Source organism: Molothrus aeneus, chromosome 20 (assembly GCF_037042795.1).
Source record: "Molothrus aeneus isolate 106 chromosome 20, BPBGC_Maene_1.0, whole genome shotgun sequence".
NCBI classification, from domain to species: Eukaryota; Metazoa; Chordata; class Aves; order Passeriformes; family Icteridae; genus Molothrus; species Molothrus aeneus.
Window position 1 is genome coordinate 6,694,543 of NC_089665.1, and position 18,235 is coordinate 6,712,777.

General features: G+C 56.7%; 1 protein-coding gene across 2 annotated transcripts in view; it reads right to left on the reverse strand.

The window, feature by feature from the left end:
• SMG6 (SMG6 nonsense mediated mRNA decay factor) overlaps positions 1-18,235 on the reverse strand; it is a 105,359-nt gene that overhangs the window by 9,157 nt on the left and 77,967 nt on the right. Inside the window, exons 14-15 of one of the 2 annotated variants that reach the window (XM_066563612.1) lie at positions 8,111-8,287; positions 5,044-5,190 (exon numbers count right to left, since the gene is read on the reverse strand). In XM_066563612.1, coding sequence (XP_066419709.1) covers positions 5,044-5,190; positions 8,111-8,287 — 324 coding nt within the window. Of the gene's footprint in view, positions 1-5,043; positions 5,194-8,110; positions 8,288-18,235 lie in introns of both variants that reach the window. The other variant, XM_066563611.1, reaches the window with a different exon arrangement.

Genomic DNA, 18,235 nt, shown 5'->3' on the forward strand with positions numbered 1-18,235 from the left:
GGCTGAAACCACGCAGTCTCCACTGAACGGTGACAGTGCTATGTGAACAAGAGCTGGTGGCAGAGGGGACCCCCGCCTACACCCCAATTCACTTCCTGAGCCTGTGACTCAGCCCAGCCCGTGCAGGTGACCTCGGCAGTGTCAGCAGGACCTGCTGACCTGCTCAGCTCTCCCTCGGGCCGGCGGTGGCGGCGGGGAGGGCAGCACCCTCGTGTGTGGCATTTGCCCCGGCAGGGCCGTACCCGGCTGATTCCTGGCAGCCTCCAGCAAGGCCTGTGCCGGCCGTCACGTCCCATTCCGCTCCCCGGGCCGCCCGGTGAGAGAAGGACACAGGATGCGCCGGGAGTGAAAGAGCGAGGTCGGCGGGGAGCGTGCCAAGTCCCCGCGCACAGCTCCGGGCCGCTCGGGGAGCCAGAGGGAAACTCGCCTTTGCAGAGTTCAGAGGCCGGCAGCGAGATTTATTTTTGTTTGTGTGAGTAAAAGGCTGCAGAAGCCTCCGGCCAAGGGGTTTGGGGGAGAGAGGAGTGGCCTGTGATTCATGCGGACGCTGGCTGGCCCCACGCCAGAGATGAAAGGGAGCCCATGTGCGGCAGAACCGGGGAGGCCAGTTCTGCCTTAACCCTTCTGCCGGTCAGTGGGGCACGGTCCCATGCGGGTGTGGATCGGGATGTTCATGTTTGGGACTCAGCTTCTGTGCTTTTAGGGCTGCCAGAAGCGAGCTGCTGGTCCCACGGTGCCTCAGTGTCCCTAAAATGAGGAGAGGGAGATGGTGGCCTGTGTGTCCACCTGGGAGGTGGGGTTTGGAAACCAGGGTGGATGGAACAGCAGGGGTACAGCCTCGCCCTGGCCCAAGTGTTTTGGGGCAGCCGGATTTTAGCTTTGGCTTATTTGGGTTAAACAAATAGGCTCGGCTTGGCTCAACTCAGTGGCAGGGTGACCCCACAGTGCTGGACGTGGCAGGGGACCTCTGAGACCAGGGGCCCCATGTCCTCTTCTGGGCTGCCAGCTCCACTCCCCTCGCCTCCCGCATCCTCACGCTGAGGTGTCGGCACTGCCACCACCCGCAGCCCCCTCCCCATCCCTCTGTCCGGCCACGGGGGCTTCTCCCGGGAGCTGGGCCGGAGCCGGAGGTGGCTCCCCCGGCTGCCCCAGCTGGTGGCAGCACTGAGAGCAGACACTCCTGCACACGCAGTCCCAAATTCCCAGCTCATCCATCAGCTGCGATCACCTGGGGAATTCCCCGGAAGCCGATGCCCGTGTGAAGGCTCCTAGAGTGGGCAGGGGACGGGTCCCCCAAAAGCCAGGACTTTGTGCAGAGCGACAGGGGGGCGAACTGAGAGCCTCCAACCAGCACAGAAAAGGAGAAGGCTCCACATGGACCCTGGAGCTTCGCACACGGACCCCAGAACTCTCTGCCCGTGGTGCCAGGATGGCAGAGAGGCCGATGAGAAAAGCGACAGGTCACACGGGGTCACGCCGCTCAGGCAGCACGGAAGGGCCAGCACCATCCTGCCAGCACCTCCGTCCCGCCACCACCCTCTCCCCAACCGCGGCCAGAGCCGGCGCCGCTGCCCCTTCCAACCCCGCGCTCTCCGCGGGGATCGGATTTTCCAGGGCCGAGAACAATGCCTCCTCCAAGCCTCTCTGCTCCAGGGCTTCCTCCTCCCAAGGCTCGTCCCCAGCGTCTTCCTCGGGAGTGAACGTGCCCCGTGGCTGGTAGCGCACCGGGGCCGCCGCCGTGGCGGAGCCGCCGTGGGTGGGTGTGCGCCTTCCGCAGGCAGCAGGCACCCGCTCCAGGCAGGTGCTGTGCGTGTGCGCCCGCCGCATTGTTCCTGCGGGGAGGGAGAGCGTGAATGGGACACGGCTAAATTTAGCCACTTACTCACACTACCGCCACAAAGGAGCGGCTGCATCTTAAGGGGGCGGCCGTTCCGTGGGCTCAGAAGGGACAGGAGAGAGGCTATTTTGGGAAGACATGTCATAATTGGCCGTCCCCGGTTGAGCTGCTTCTGTAATGCTGAGCAAAACAATAGCAGCATCCAGAGGAAGAGCCTGTTATGTTTCAGGTGGGATGTTTTCAACCGGTCAGGAAACTCGACCGCTCCCAGCGCGCAGCGGCGGCACAAAGGACAGGGGACGCTGAACAGCATGGACCGAGGGCTGGCCAAGCAGCAGGACAAGCTGTGGCTTGGGGACAGCCCTGTCTGAGAGAGCTGCCTGCCCCAGCAGTGTTGCTGCCACCTCTTTTTGTCCACCTGCCTGCCTGGTCTCTCCTCCCTCTAAACACCTGAGATGTGCCTGGTTTTTCGCCTCGTGCTGATGCATCCCTGCTGTCAGCAGCTGGCACCAGCTCTGTCCCAGTGTGGGAATGTGGTGAGGGCAGTGGCAGGCTGGCAGTGGAGCCAGGGAGCTGCTTTGCATCTAGAGCTGACCAGGGACACAAGAAACCTGACCCTGCTCTGGTCTATCCTTCCTCTCAGAGTAATGGTTTGAGGTCTGTGCTTGTGTAGGGGAATGGAGCTGAGCTGAGTTCCCTCTAAAGCTGGTGCTGGCCGAGGGCCACCCATTTGCCATTTATCCTGCCTGGACCTGTGCTTCCCCAGCAGCTCCATAGTCCTGCAGATAGCCAGGACAGGGACAGGGGCCTAAGGAGAGCAGTGAAGCTCAAATCCCCCTCAAGGTGTCAATGAACAGCACAGCTGGGCTGCCAGAGACTGGGGAGCAGGGCAAAGGCAGGAAAACCTGCAGGGGAGAAGGCAGTGACTTGATCCATGAGAAGTACTCTGCAAATCCCAGGTGAGGCTGTGACACTGCGCTCTCCTTGGGCACAGAAAGGAACCACACAGCCAAGAGATGAAGGCTTTGCACCCTGGGGGACTGCACACACCATCACAGATTCCACAGGAGGCAGCCACAGCACCTGGACCTGAGTCCCCACTGTTGTGTGGGGAGCTGAGTCCTGTGTGCTGAGCCAGGAGCCACATCTGCTGGACTCGGATGGAGCTGCGCCTTGTCCCCAGAAAAATGAAAGGGTGACTGGGAGAGCAGCTGACATTCCCTAGGTGGGCAGTGAATGAGGAGAGGCTGGAACAGGGAAGGGAAAAGTTCCCCAGCTCCCATGAAACACTAAATCTGTTGGGAAGAGCAGAAAGGTCAAGGATCACAGGTTAAGAGGGAAAGTGGAGGGGGTGGATGCTGAGCTGGCTCCAACCTGGCCTCCCCCAGCAGCATTTTCCACCCGAGCTCCTCTGCTGCTCCAGCTGCGTGGTCAGTACCCGGGCAGGGAGAGCACTGGGGCAAGCACACATGTTCTGCTCCAGGCCATTCCCAGCCAGCTACGGCCTGGATGACTTGACTGAAGCCCCAAGGACTTCTCCTCCACCCCGCTCCTTCAGACTCCAAGTGCACCTCAGCTCTCAGCTGTGCAGCCCCTGAAGCTGCCCACACCCTCATTTTGACCTCTCTCTGCCTGCGAGCATCAGCCCCAGCACGGCTGAGGAGGAAGGGAGGAGCAGGCCGGGGGGAGAAAGCCCCTGACAGCATCAGGCAGCCCCCACTGTCCCTGCAGAGTGGGCAGCGGCCATCCCGGGGGGCCCCGGTGCAGCTGCGGCGCTGCCCTCCCCGAACATGTGCAGTTCCTGTTTGCTGTGTCTGTACAAGGCACTGGGAAGTGGGGAATTTACTTACACCTCCCGCTTAACAACCATGGGAGGCTGGAAGGCTTCAGGCCGCTTTAATTTACGGCCCATCTCTCCAATCTCTCACTCGTTTTTTCGTTGCTGCTTTTTCTTCCTCCTCGCATTAACGTGACCCAGGTACCTGCCAACAATAATGGACTCGCTTGTGGGGGCGGCCCCTCCCTCCCAGCACACAAACTTCTACCTTGATATGGATTGCTCTGAATTCAAATGAAAAAAAAAACTAAAATAAAAAGGGGGGGGGAAAAGAGAAAAAAGGCGAAATCTGCAAAGGTTGGGGTGGGTTTGGAAAAGCGAAGCGCAGTGGTTCTGGGCCCGGCGCCAGTAGCCCGAGGGTACACATGTGCAGGCTCTCCCAGTAGGGCCTTCAGCAGCCCTGTTTTACAACCACCTCGGCACACACTGCAGAGTTCACGCATATGGCCAGACAGATGTGTCTGGCTTACGTTCAAGGCTGGAAAATGAAGAATTATGGAAGTGAAGGGCCCTGGGCATTAGAGAGGGCGGAGGTGAGGGGGAGGGGAGCCAGGGAGAATTTTTCCTCTGCTGAGAAATCCTCATCTGGGCCGTGAGGCTGGAGGAAGAGGGGTTGCGAGCGAGGAGGCAGCCAACAGCCATCCATGCATGTGAGATTGCTCTTAAAGCAACAGGGTGCATCTGCTCCCAGTTCAACCAGTTTACTTCACCAGCTCCCACTGGGAAACACGCTCTCATCAGGCCAGGGCCAGGCCAGGATCACCTGCATCCCGTCTGTTTGTCCCCATAACGATGGCAACGTTCTGGCTCCAGCAGCCCTTCACAGACTATTTTTCCGCCGCTGGCTCCTGCATGAACTCTGCTGTTCACGTCCCACCCTCTCCCTTGTCTGTGCCCCATTGCACAGGAAGGCTGATTTCTCACCAAATCTGGCTGTCACGGAGCCTCTGCCCTGGGTGGGGGCACAGCTCACTGGCACACGCACAGAGGAGCTGCTGGCCTGGGGCACAGCTCGCTGCCTGGCACACGCTGCACTGCAGCCAGCAGCCAAAGCACTGCCCTGCCACTCCTGGGTGTGCTGGCAGCTCCACAGGGAAGCTGTGTCTGGCTTCAAGTGGGTCCCCAAAACCTTCATTTCAAGGCCTGTGAGGGCAGAAACCCTCATTTCTTACCCAGGGTGGGGACAGCAAGCCAGATTTGGACCTTCTGAAGGGCTACGGCTGTTTGCTGCTGGGTTTCACAGAGGCAGCACGTGGCATTACACCCAGGAAGGTTAAGGTGCCATGGGACATCCCAAGAGGCCTTTGAAGCATGGTAAGAAAAGAGCTGTGCACCACTGGCACAGCAAGGTGGGATCAGCCCATCCTACCTGAATCTTGTCTTGGCGGCGCTGCTGCTCTGCCACTTTCCTGGCCAGCGCTTGCTTTTTGGCTCTGAGCTCCTTGATGTCCATCTCTCCTCCACTGCCTTCAGTCTCAGAGTCATCTTCAAAGGCCTCAATCCTCACATCATCCTCCTTCTTCCAGGAAATGCAGAAAGAGAGAAAAGAACAGGAGGGCAGTCACTGTAAGGGGTGCTGGTGGCAGGGATCATTCTCGTTCTGCTCTTCCTTTTCCAGCAGACAAATCCCTGCCAGGCAGTGCATCACCCCTTGCTGATGGGTGACTGACTATTTCTAAACATCCAAAAGAAGCCAAATAAATAGTAAACCTTCAGGAAATGACAAGGTGAGACAGGAGATAATGGGCAGGAAAGGCAGCGACCAAGCTGGGCAGGGGCAGCCCAGCTTTATGCTCCGTTCTAAAATCACACCCTCTTCCTCACCTTGGGAAACTCTTCCCACAGCCTTGGGTGAGTCACTGATGTTTTATTGCCTCCAGTTCTGTGAAATCATGGTATTTCCCTGTCTCTCTGCTTTGCATGGCTGCTCAGGCTGCACATCCCTGTTCAGGCTGCTTCTTCCCACCTCCCTGCACCAGGGCAGTGCAAGGCTGCTCTAACACTGCTGCCTCATCCCACAGGGCACACGGGCTGCTCATCCTGACAGGAACCTCAGATCCATTCACTAACTCAGGTGCCCTTCTCCATTCTGACCTCTGGGTAGGCCAGAGAGATTCCTGCCCCCACCCCAAAACTTCCAGCTGGTCTGGAACAGATGTTGCAGAAGGAGATGTTCAAAAATCTTGATTTTAAAACTTCACATGATGGAGCATCCACTGTGTCTCAAGGTCACTCATTTCAACAGTTAATGACTTCCTCTGTTAACATTTCCACCCTACTTCTAATCAGCCTTTGCCATGCTCCTGCTCTCCAGGAACCTTGTCTTTGCTGAATTCAAGGGTCCCTGGTTCTCCAGCCTCTTGCTCACACCAGCACATCCAGACCATACTGCATCTTCTTCCTCTCTAGAGACCCTTCCCCACCAGTTCTGCAGACCATTCCCAGTGTGCCTACACTGCCTGAACTGGAGACCCCAGAAGGAGCCATGCTGTTCCTCCCAAATCTCTGGGATACAGGAGGGTGGGAGATGGTGGCTGATGTCTAACTGGTCATCATTCACTCGTATCTTCTGCCCAAGCTTTGCTGCTCTCCCCAGTCATTCCACACCCAAAGGGCAGCCCACAAGTCCCTGCTCCTCAACATGTGTCCCACATGTGCTGCCCAGGAGCCCAACTTTCCACTGCTGCCTGCAGACCCCTCACCTCATGCAGCCAACCTTGCTCCCCAGTGATGATGGATGGCCCTCAAGCCATGCCACTACCCATCCTCCCTTCTCTGCACAAAATTCAAGGGTTGTGATGGGGCTGGGTAGAGTTTCCAGATGGCATCTGGCCAGGAAAACCTGCTCTGAGCCCCTGGAGGGCTGCAGGAGACAGATCCTGCACAGAGGGTAAGAGCAGGGCTCCACTCCCTGCCCTGTGCAGGCTGCCATGACACGTGTCAGCAGCAGGGACTCGTGGTCTTAATTTAGAACAACCCCAGTGCTGCACAGTCGTGCGCTCAATCATTTCACCCAGGCCACAGAACCACCTTCTCTTCTCTCCCTGTGACCTTTTAGCCATGGGAACGAGGAAGATGGGAGCCCTCAGGCTCACTTCCCTCTGCTGGGACAGCCTGGACCACAGGGGATGGGGGGATGCTGCCAGAGGGAGAGTGTCACACCAGGGCCTCTGGGACAAGTCTCTGTTTGATGCAGATCTGCTGGGGGGGTCAGGACCTGCTTGCCCCACAGTGCTGGTGGTCACTCTGGTGAGCTGCAAGCTCCCTTGAGATCAGTGCCCAAGAGGGAAGCTCCAGGGTTGCACAACAAGCTCATGGAGAGATTCCCACAGCTGAGCAGAGACTGTGGGGACAGGGCTGGAGGGAGCTATCCTGGTACTGTGCTTGCTCACAGCAGGAACTGGAGGGACTGAGCCAACAAAAGGAGCCTTCTGAAGAACAGGACCATCCCTGTCATGACACTGGGAAGAACATAAACACCCTCCCATATCCCACATGCCAGCTTGAAAACCTCCAGCATCTTCTCCAGAATAGGACAAAGATCCAGGCCTCCCACCTTACAGAGACAACTCTTGTCTGGGGATTTGCTGTCCCCTGCTCAGCTGGGACAAGGAGGGTGCTGAGTACAGCACTGCTCTAGGCTTCTCTGAGCTTTCTGACTTTCAGTTCCCATGGGACAGAGAGGAGGTGCTGTCCCTGCTCAGGGTGACATCCCTGTGGCTCTGAGTGCCCGGCCCCAGCACAGGGAGGGGAGCCAGAGTGAGCCTGGGCAGCACCAGGCCACCCAGCCTCCCGTTCCCAACGCCTCTGCTCCTCTCTCCTGTTTCCCTGGCCTTTCCAACTGCAAGATTAAACAGAAGAAAGGAGTCAACCTGCAGAGCAGCTGGCAGGGCCCTTAAACACACACACGGAGCCTGGAGTGAAGCAAGGCCTACAGGAACAAGCAAGGGCAGAAAAACAAGAGTTGAATTCCTTAATCACATCAGGATGTGAGAGGCAGGGGAGGGACGGGGCGCCAATGTCAGCTCTTCCTGTACGTGTGCTGGAGGCTGGAGCTCAGGCCCCTGCTCAACCAGCTCCACGGCTATAAACTTGATCCTGAAGCTGAACCCTGACACCCCCTCGCCCACCTCCTCTCCAGGGGCCATGGTGCTGCACGTTATTAAAGCTGCCCCCACCCTGGGTATGAAAAAAGCAGCATCTGGAACTCATAGCGGCGCGAGATAGAGGCGGGCGGGCCGGGCTGGCAGGAAAGGGCACGAGCGAAGCACACTCAGGAGACAAGGGCTGTGCACCATTTGCCCCCCCTGCCTCCCCCCATAAAATGCACACGCAGCTAGGCCAGCTATAAATAGCGGGAGCTGCAGGGCAGGCAGAGGCTGGGCCCCACAGGGGTGATTCTTCCTTCACCGAGGCGCGCTCTTCCCGCACGGTACCTGATCTTCCAGTTGTTTTCCCTCTTGGCTTCCCATTTCCTTTCCCATGGCGTCTGGGACGGGTGCCACTGACACATATTTTCCACCCTTGAATGCCAGCAAAGGCTCTTCTTGTCCACAAAGGGCTTCCAGGAAATACTTCAGAACTGTGACCCTCTTGCAGTCGGCTGCAATAACCTACGGGGTGAGGACGAGGGGGTTGGGGAGAAGGAAAGGAAAACAAAGTCAGTGCAAAGGGGAGCGGATGAGTAACGACCAGGGGGAAATGTTGGGGATGGAAGGCCCAGTGGGATGCAGGCAGCACCACAGGGATGTGAGGGGTGCCCCTCTTCTAAACATGGCTGGAAAGGCTTTGCCTTGCTCTGTAGTCCCCAGGGAAAAGGAGGCAGGCAAAGTCAGGACATTCAGCACTGATCCTGTCCTGCTTCCTCTGAGCACTCCAGAGCTGCAGGACTCCCAGGGCACAGCCAGCCCCAGCAGATGGGGGAAAATCCTGCTGAACCATGAGAGATCAATGATGTGTCCTATCCCTCTGCTTCCTTTTGGCTTCATTGCTGGCTTTCCCCCCTAAGAGCTGTGGAGGGATGCAGGTGTGAGAGTGAGAGAGTGGGGGCATTTGAGAAAACCTGAGCCCCATCTCACCTCCAGCCCGCCCCCGTCCCACAGGCCCATCTCACAGACCAACTGGGGAGCCCTGCTGGGGAGGCTGGGACGGATCTGGCCTGAAGGAAACTCAATAGCTTGGGTAATTATCCAATTTATGAGGCTCTCAAATGGAGTTTCCAGAGCACAGGAGCCCGGTGCCTCCGCAGCCCTGTCCCACGCGGCACAGCCTCAGCCGGCACCTCTGCCACGCCTGGCCTTGGCTCTGCCCTTGTCCCCTTGCAGCAGGGCTCTGCACCTGCACAGCTCTCCCCTGGTGCTTCCTGCTGACTGGTGTCACCCCCAGGGAGCTGCAGATTTATAGGGAGAAAGTCAGCAAACGAGATTAAAAGTGCTACACACTACGGACACAAAGTCTGTGCTGACGCCTGAGTTTCCCCTGCCCCCAAACCACCCTGGGTTTGCTTTGTAGACCAAAGCAGTCTCAGAGACCCTCATCCCAAAAAGGTCTCTGCAGGCTGCCAGGACTGGGATTTGGAAGCTGGGGAGAGTCCTCACAGCCAGGACACACACCATGTGATGCCAGGCCAGGTGCTGGTGTGGTGGACATCACCTGGTCCCCGATGGTGCCTCGGTGAGCCAGGGCTGGCAGTGGCACTGGCCCCGCTGCACCAGGCTGCCGTGAGAGGAAACTTCTGCTCTTCCACAGCACTGCCAATTTCCTCTCTGAGGCTAATTTTAACCACTGTGTCTCTGCTGTGCGTGTCAAAAACCTGACCCTCCTCTGACCTCCAACCTTCCACCTCGGCTGCTGCCGCAACGAGGCACCCTCGTGCACCCGCACCTGGGGCTGCCTCTGCTGGTAGGTGTCCCCCTGAAATCCTCCTGTTCCCCTGTACCTGCATGGCAGGAGAAGCCCTGTCCTCCCCACAGAGGCAGCTGCTGCTGCAGGGAGGTGGTGTGAGCAGGGTGATCACAGGAATTAGTATTTTGAGGATCAACAGATTCATAACTACTGATTCCGCAGCTATAAAATGTGTCCTATGGTACCAAGGTGGGCAAAGGACAAGGTGACACCAGCTCAGCAGCTCCAGGAGCTGCTGGGGACCCTCTTTCCCAGGACAGCCTTTTGCTGCTTGTGACATCCAGCCAGGAGCAATCCCTGCAAGTGTCACCACAGGAACATTCCCAACCTCCTGGCTCTCCTTTAGGAATGATCGTGTGCAGGGGAAAGTCCAAAGGAAAGAGAACACGAGCAAAGTGGGAATGGCTGTCATGGGAAACATCCCTCCTGAGAGTTCCTGAGAGCTCTGGGCTGCAGCTGAGGGAAGTGGTGGAAACCTCACCACTGGCTTCACCCCAGCTCCATGGGCTAACGCCACGGAGACCCAGCCTAACTCACACGGGGTAACTTGGGGTTTTCCAGTCTGGGTATCTGCAGTTCTGTTGTGCCCAGGCTGCTGGGCAAGCAGAGTGCCCACCACCGCCAGCCACGTGCCAGGGGATGCCAGAATGTAGCCAAGAACAGCAGCAGTGGGGAAAAGGATGCAGGAAGTGCCTGTAAGGTGGGGAAGAGATGGGTGCCCCATCCTGACCCCATTCCTGAGGGATTTCTCAAGACACCTCTAGAAATAAAAGCCACATCCATGAGGTTTTCAGGAGGGGCTGAGTGCTGGCACAGCTGCAGTGCAGCCATTGCTCCACAAAGGCTTAAATCTGAGCCTCTTGGATCAGGAATGATTGGGCAAAATGCAGAAGAGTTCCCTTCACCCTTGGCTTGGGCTGGGGACAAGGGCAGGTGGGATCACTCCTTCCTCCCCTGAAGAAGAAACCAGTAGGAAACACCAGATTTCCTGCCAAGCTAGCACAGCACATGCTTAAATCCAGCTCATCTGCTGGGGGGGAAAAGAGCCCAACCAAAAGGCCCATGACATAATGCCACAGCAACTCGTCTCATGAACACATTTTTCCAGCCCATATGAATGAAAAACAGGGAAGGAGCAAATGCTCTGCACATCCCCATCACGTGCAGCCCTGCCCGGGGAGGACGCGGCAGAGCCCCGGGCTGCCGGCAGCCAGGCTGGGAAAGAAGTGACCCGTGACTGGCACCCAGGGCTCTCTGAACAGCGGACAGGGACCTTGCATGCCGCCCAGCAACCCTCCCGGGGCAGAAACTTCCTGTTTCAGGGTGGAAATGTGAGTGGCAGCGCCGGGATAACCGCGATGGTGCTGCCGGTGCAGGTGGCAATGCCAGCGGGGTGTGGTGGGGACACCAGGAGCTGTGCCCGACTTTCCTGGAGGAATGGCAGTGTGAAATGGCACGGTGGGGATGTTTCTGGTGATGTGGCAGCACACACCTCAGCCCCAGCGGGGAATAGAGCCCTTCCCCCTCCGTGCAGCGCGACAGCAGGAACTGAAAGCCTGGCTCCGAGTCACTGCTGGGTATGAAAATAGGCCTGACACGAACGCAGCCGCTCTCAAAGGAAAACCGAAAACGAGAATTGCTGAAGTGGTCTGGTGCCCCCGTCCGTGACCCGGGCTCAGTTCCCCAGAGCCAGCCCAGAGCCCCTCGCCACCGCGGTGCCTCTCGGGGACACGTGGCTGCGGGCCAGGCGTGGGACTGAGGCGGCTTTGGCTGCAGCAGCCCCGATTGCCATCGGGGCTGGAGGGGAGACGTTCCCCATCTCCTGCTCCATCAGACGCGCTCACCACCAGCTCCAGCACCAGCCACCCACTGGGGGCTGGCGGCTGCTTGGCCAAGCTGCTGAGGCTCATTAGCCGACTGCTAATTCATGGGTCACACATTAACATACTGATCATTGAGTAAGACACAGCGGGACACGCATTAACACACACTAACTGCCTGTTGAGACCCACAGGGCTGCAGCATTAACTGTACCAGCTGTTGTGTTTTCAAAGCCACTCTGCAGTGCCAGTGCCACCAGGACCTCACGAGTGTCACCTCCTGCCAGCAGTCAGTGAGGTTCCCCAGTCTAACCAGGGCATCCCAGATCTAATGAAGCTGATCCCCTCTATGGTCTCAGCTGCATTTCCCCCGCACTGATAAAACAGGCAGAAGGGAAAGAGCACAGGACTCCACACCACAGCACCACATGTCCTCCAGAAGATTTAAGGGGAGGGAAGGGCTTGCTCTGCGAGCTGGGAGCTCTGTGCCTGAGGGGACACCTGCACCTGGTCTGGTGACACCACCAGAAACCAGCCCTGGCTCTCGCTTTGGGTCAGAGCAGCCTCTGCCCCCGGGCCGGCCCCGCTGCTCCGCACGCCGCTCTCCCTCCCGCAGCTCCCAAAATCCCTGTCACACCCTCCGCCGCCTTCAATCAACTTTTACAACTTGTTAATTTTACACAGCGTCCTAAAGAGCAAACAACTGGGAGGCAGGAATGCAGATTCCTTCAGCTAAGTCCAAAGAGCCTCTGGCAGCCCAGCCAGCTGGCCGGGGGAGCCCTGCTCAGCCGCAGGGACCTGCCACATCCCGGGGGGACGTGGTCCCCACTGCTGCTGGAGGTGTGTGCAGGGATCCTGGCTGCTCCTCCCTCGACAAAACCTGCGGCTCCACGAGGAAACAGGAGGCAGCAGCTCTGGAGAAGCGATTGCTCAGAGGACAGGCTGCCATTGCCGGCTCTGCATTCCTGTGTGAGAGGGGGAGACACCAGCACATCCTGACAGCTGCATTCAGAAGGGGAAAAGGACATGAGAAGTTTGAGTCATAGCATGGAGAGATCCCATCCCAGATTGGGAGATGGGAACGGGATAGGACAAGGACTCAGAGCCAAGCTCCAGCACAATCCAGAGTGGGGATAACACTGTTTTTGCCACATCATTTTAAATATGTCTTAGCTGAAGTAGCTGAACGATGCTGAGACCAAGTGAGCCCCAAACAATCTAAACCACGCAGGGACTGCCCTGCCCAGCTGAAACGTTTGCACTGACCCTGCAAAACATCCAGGCAGGCCATGGCTCAGTGCCTCTCTGTGCCCTGGGCTGCCTCCTCCCATCCCTGGAGAGCCAGCTCGGAGGAGGAGCACAAAGGAAAGCGCCTGCCTCCTTTGGTCTCATCCCTTCTGGGTTTTAATCTCACAGGCTTGCACAGAAGCTGGGCTGGGTTCAACCCTGGACTCATCACAGCCCAACCTCCCCTGGGCTCGTTCCCCACCCAAGGAGCCCCTTGCTCTGCCCAGCCCCAAACACAGCTTGGAGGGGTTTGGTTCCTGGGCAGGGAGGCCCAAGGTGTCCAAACCAGCTGGGCAGAGGCACTCACAGCTGGGTGTAACCCTGGTTTCGGCAGCTGAGAATTGCCTGCAGGCACAGGTCTCTCAGAGAAACTTTTAATTTCAACCAACCCCACAAGCAGGCTCTGTGGACGTGGTTCCCACGTGCCTGCAACGCTGTGTGTGACCCCAGAGAGCAACAGTGGCTGCAGCAGGGACCAAACCACGGCACCTCTGGCTTGGATGGATCTCACTGCTGGATCCTGTGCACCAACCAGAGAGCACATCTGGGGAAAGGATCTGCCACATCCATGCCAGATGCTCCATCACAGAGAGGAGCATGAGAAAACACCCAAGGAAGACAGAGAAGCCCAGAAGAACCATTCCAGTTGCTCTTCCCCGTGGCCACAGCTGGAGAACCACTCTCCAAAGAGAAAATGTGGCCATGTCTTATCCCAAACTCTCTCCCAGCATGCTGAGCCTCTCTCAGGCACAGCTCCAGCCTCTGCACTGGGGCACACACAGTCTCAGACGAGTCATCACAGCAGATGTGCTCTGGCCTGGCAAACACCTCCGTCTTTCCAGCTTTAAAGGCCACACAGCTCAGCCAGGACTGGCCTTTAAAGCTGGAAAGCAGCATGGAAAGGGAGCCAGCTGCCCACCATCCCCAGGGCTTGCTGGGCTTGCCTCATCCAGTGCAGTGATGCAGAGAATACACATGGGTGACATGAAGGTGCAAAGTGATGGATCTGAGCTGAGTCACCCAGTTTTTGGGGTCAGAGACCAGAAGAAGCCCTGAGTAGCCTGCACAGATTCCTGCCAAGGTTCTGGTACCTGTCACTGCTGGCAGCTGTAGGACATCAGGGTGAGACTCAGTGACATGGGGGAAGCTGTGAGCAGCTCTGGGGCTTGGAGCCAAAATACCTCTGAGGGTCCTGCAGGAACCTTTAGTTAATTTTGTGGAAGAGTCACACCAAAGCCAAAGCGATGTTCCAGATGAAAAACCATCCTCCAGATCCACCTAAAGCTCTTGTGCCCAGGATGGCCTGGAGAGCTGACACAGCCCAGCCCAGGACCAACTCCTTCCCTGGAGCTACACAGCCTGGAGAGGAAAGTTCCTGCTGGATTCCAAACCAAGCTTTTGGCTTTCACTGATGCTTGGAAAGACTTGCCCTAATGTCTTACTCACCTGTTAAATGTGCTAAAGAACTTGACTGTCAGATCCAGAGAGCAGCAGCATTTGCAGCATGGAGCAGTTGGCTCCACGCTGCATCTGACACCTCGTAGGCAGGAGGTGGCTCTTCAGCTTGTTTAATTTTACCCCCACCAGAGCAGTCCCTGAGAAGATGATGGGAATACAGGAAGCTTCCAGTGAGTAATGGGGATGTTTCATCTGGTTTGTGAGTGTCTGATTCTCCTCGTGTCCTCAGGCATTGGTGCCAACAGCTCAGCAGAGGCTGTGGGCTCCTCCAAAGAGCAAAATGGTGCCTCCACTAAGACACTGCAGGAATTTTTTGCAAGAATTTTCACTGGAGAAAGAATTTGCTTCCACCCACCATGACCACATGTGCTGATCCCCACAGCAGTGACATACCTAGGGCATTTCTGCTCTTCAAGGTGAAGCCTTGAGCACAGGACCACAAATTTAAATTGTCTGTCATGTGAACGAGGGGCTGAAAAATCACAGCTGTGAGAGAGACAGATGACTCCTGGAGAAACAGTGACTCACACACAGGGACTCCCTGTTACAGCCACCTCAGTGCCTTCCTGTCTCCCAGCCCAGCTCCCAGCACATCTCCAAACTCCCCAAGGAAAGAAACAGAAAAAGTCAGGCCATGAGTAAAGCCAAGTCCAACGGAGCCTGCTCTGCTTCTCCCTTGCAAATCCTACTGGAACACAAACCAGGGAAGACAAATCCCTGAAATCCTGCCCCTAACCTGTGGTCCCAGGCTGGGGAAGCAGGAAGGCAAGCTCCTTATCCTCAGCAAAGCCAACATGGCACAGCTGACAGCTCTCACAGGGCATGGGCTGCTCTCCCTGCCTCCAGTCTTTTCCTTTTCGGGGACTGGGGGAATTTATTTCCTCAGCCATTTTGGAGGATGCCTGCCTTGCCAGAGATTGTTTTGCAGAGTTCAGACAGATAAGAAAGTGGTTAGCAGGCTCTTCAGTGGAGGAAGGGAGGATTGCTTAGTAAGGGAAAGGCGACAGCTCTGCTCTCAGCAGCCGCACGCTGCCCTTCCTCTGAGGCCACCATCAGAGGACTCTGGCGTTGGGGACAAGGCAGGGCCACCCCCACACCTCTCCACCCTGGGGTTTTTTTTGGGTACATCTGCTTGTGGGGCCACGCTGGTGACCAGAGACTGTGTTGCTGTGCCAGGACTGGGATCTGTCTCTCCTGGAATTTGGGAAATGCGGCTGATGAATGTTCAATCCAACATCTCGATTGCAAATCTCAGGGAGCTCTTGCGACAGTGCCCTGAGACAGAGCCCTTTCTGCAGGATATGTGGAGGGGAAAAAAAAGGGCAGGAGCCCAATGCAGGCTGCCCTGTGCTGTGGGGACACTGCTGTGGTTATCTGGCACCCTCCCTGCTCCGGAATGTGTCTCTGGAGCTGGCCCTGCTGGGGGCTCACAGGAGGAAACCCTGAAGATTCACCAGCAGCACAAACTCTTTCCAGAGGATTCCCCATGGAGACAATGAGAAACTGTCCCAGGATTTCACCCACCGGGTAACTCAGAGATTCCTGTCCCACAGGACAAAGCAGCAGTGTCACAGAGTGCTGTGACAGTGGGAAGTTGGGTGGTGGAAGGAAAAGCATGACAGCACAGGAATGGGGAAGCAGGGCTGGCAATCTACAAAATAAAAATAACATAAAGGTGCAAACCAGAGCTCACCCTGACAGCCCCCAGCTGCCCAATCCACCTCCTGCCCTTCCTGTGCCACCTCTGCTTCAGGCAGAGAGGCAAGAGCTGGAATATTCTGCCTGGTCCTGGCAGAGCTGGCTGGGAAGCCATTTCTGTGAGTTTACACAGCTTATACGTTCTCCATGCAGTTCCTGGCTGCCTTCCATTGCAGATGAGAGTTTTATGTCGAATTTTAAGTTTGACCACAAATATTTAAACTTCCTTGGACCACAAATGCTGTATCTTCTTTGTGGTTTAGTTGGCACCAAATGAGTATTTACAGATCCCTATATGTCTGTCTGTCATTTAAATATCTCACGGAGGTGCCAAAGGCTTCCAAAGTAGAGGGGCTCCTCCAGCAGACCCCTGATTTCCCCCTCCCTGCCCTTCCTTACCCAGCACAGGCGAGGGAGAGGTGCAAGCACTGGCCAAGCCCTTGCAGAGGGCACAGCTGCTCTGGCCTGAGCATTTCATACTTGCACTCTATTAAGTTTTCTTTCCAGAGAATGTCATCTGAGATCCCACCGTAACTTCCACAGTTCCCTGCCCTGGTGGATACTTGAACTGGGATGAAAGCGTTTGGAATTTTCTCCTCTTCTTTTAGGAAACTGAGTCTACAGGAGACTGTTTTAATGAGAACCACTAAAACCTCCTAAAGCAGCAAAGCTCCCACCTGGCCACTGCTTGCAGCCTCCCCAGAGGGTTTTCACTTCCTCAAACACCAGCAATTCTCAGCGGGTGATAATCCCAACCTGCTGAACTGGGACCCCTCTCTAGGTAAACTGGTCAGAGTGGTTAGTGCCAGTGGCACAACGGTATTGAATTCAGGCAGGGCTGTTTGGCCAGGAAAATGCAGCCAAAGAAATACCACAAAAGATCCCTCCTAAGCATCCAGTGCCAAAGGAATTTGGTGTTGCTCTTACGTGGAGCTGGATGTGGAGCAGAGAGCTGAGGGTCCTTGAGCTGACACCCAGCAACAGCCCAAAATCTGAGTTGAAGTGCACACACTGGCTTGAGTCAAGGTGTGTGTGTATTTCATTTCCTTCAGACTTTTCAGTCTAGGACACAAACTGGATGCTCATCCCACCAGTTTTAGGGGAGCTTTAGAACAGAGAGATGCTGCTTTTCCCATCCCAGGGATCCACAGCACTGTCCGGCTGTGGCAGCACTCAGGGAGCTCTCCCACAATTTCCACCACCCCCTGGGGACACAAAACAACAGCATGCCCAGGGCAAAAGCTCCAGTGATGGCTGCCCACATCAGAGGAAACAAGATACCTGAGTCAGAGCCATGGGATGAGAAACCTCTGCTCCACAAACCAGAAGCCAGACAGAGCAACATCAGTGCCGAGCTGCTCCGGTGCTGCTCGCACGCCTCACCAGCCCTGGATGCTGCTGGGAAGCTCAGGGCACTCTGCCTCTCCTCAGCTTTGGAAGGGGAAGGAGAAGCAGCTTTGCTTTGAACTAACAAAGCCCTGGTGAAAGGGCAGCTCACGGGGCTGCCATGTGCAGGGAGGAGCTCCTCCGACTGCTCCGTCAGGGCCAGCGTTGAATTCCCTTGAAAACAGAGGGTGGGGATAGAGCAGGCAGTGGAATAACACCAGAAAAATGCCACCACGGCTGGCAGGCAATGGAATAACACCAGAAAAATGCCACCACGGCTTGGCTGGCTGGGACACCAGAGCCCCAGAGATATTACCAACACTGGCATTTCCCCCCTGCCGCAAGAACCGCGCTGGCAGCACGCTCCGGGCTGGGGCAGGGCGGGAAGAGGCTCACACCATTTCCAGCAGCCACTTCAGGGAGGGACAAACGCTCTGTTTTGCTTCACAGTGAAATGCTGCCACTTAGGGGACTCCCGATGACGTTCTTGTGCCTGAGAGCCCATGTCCTCTTCCAGGAGGGGCTGCTCCAAGCAGGACATGCTCCCTTAGCCTAGCAGAGAGGTGATTTTCAGCACTGGCCTTGAGCTCTGGCCCACGCAGATCCTGCTCTGCTTTAAGGAAGCAGCAAGCACAGCTCTGCTACTTATACCCAATACTCAGCTTTTCTGGCAAATGATTAATGGCCTGAGTCTTGCAGTTGCTCACTTCCAGCTGGGCCAAGAACTGCAAACACACCTAGGGAAGGGAAGGGAAGGAGGAATTGGAACGTTGGCTCGGTGGGGAAAGGAAAGCTATTCGCTGTGTCTTTGTTTTCGGGAGAGCTCCTCCTCTCGGGAGTGGATGCTGAGTGCAGAGCAGGGCCCCTGCCCCGAAACTGAGGAGCTGAAGCAGAACAATAGGGTGGGGGCTCTGGATGGGCCCCGACAAGTGGGGTGGGCTGGAGCAGGGGCACCAATCCATACTTTTGACTTCATTCACACTTACAGCTGCATTAGAGACATTTCCT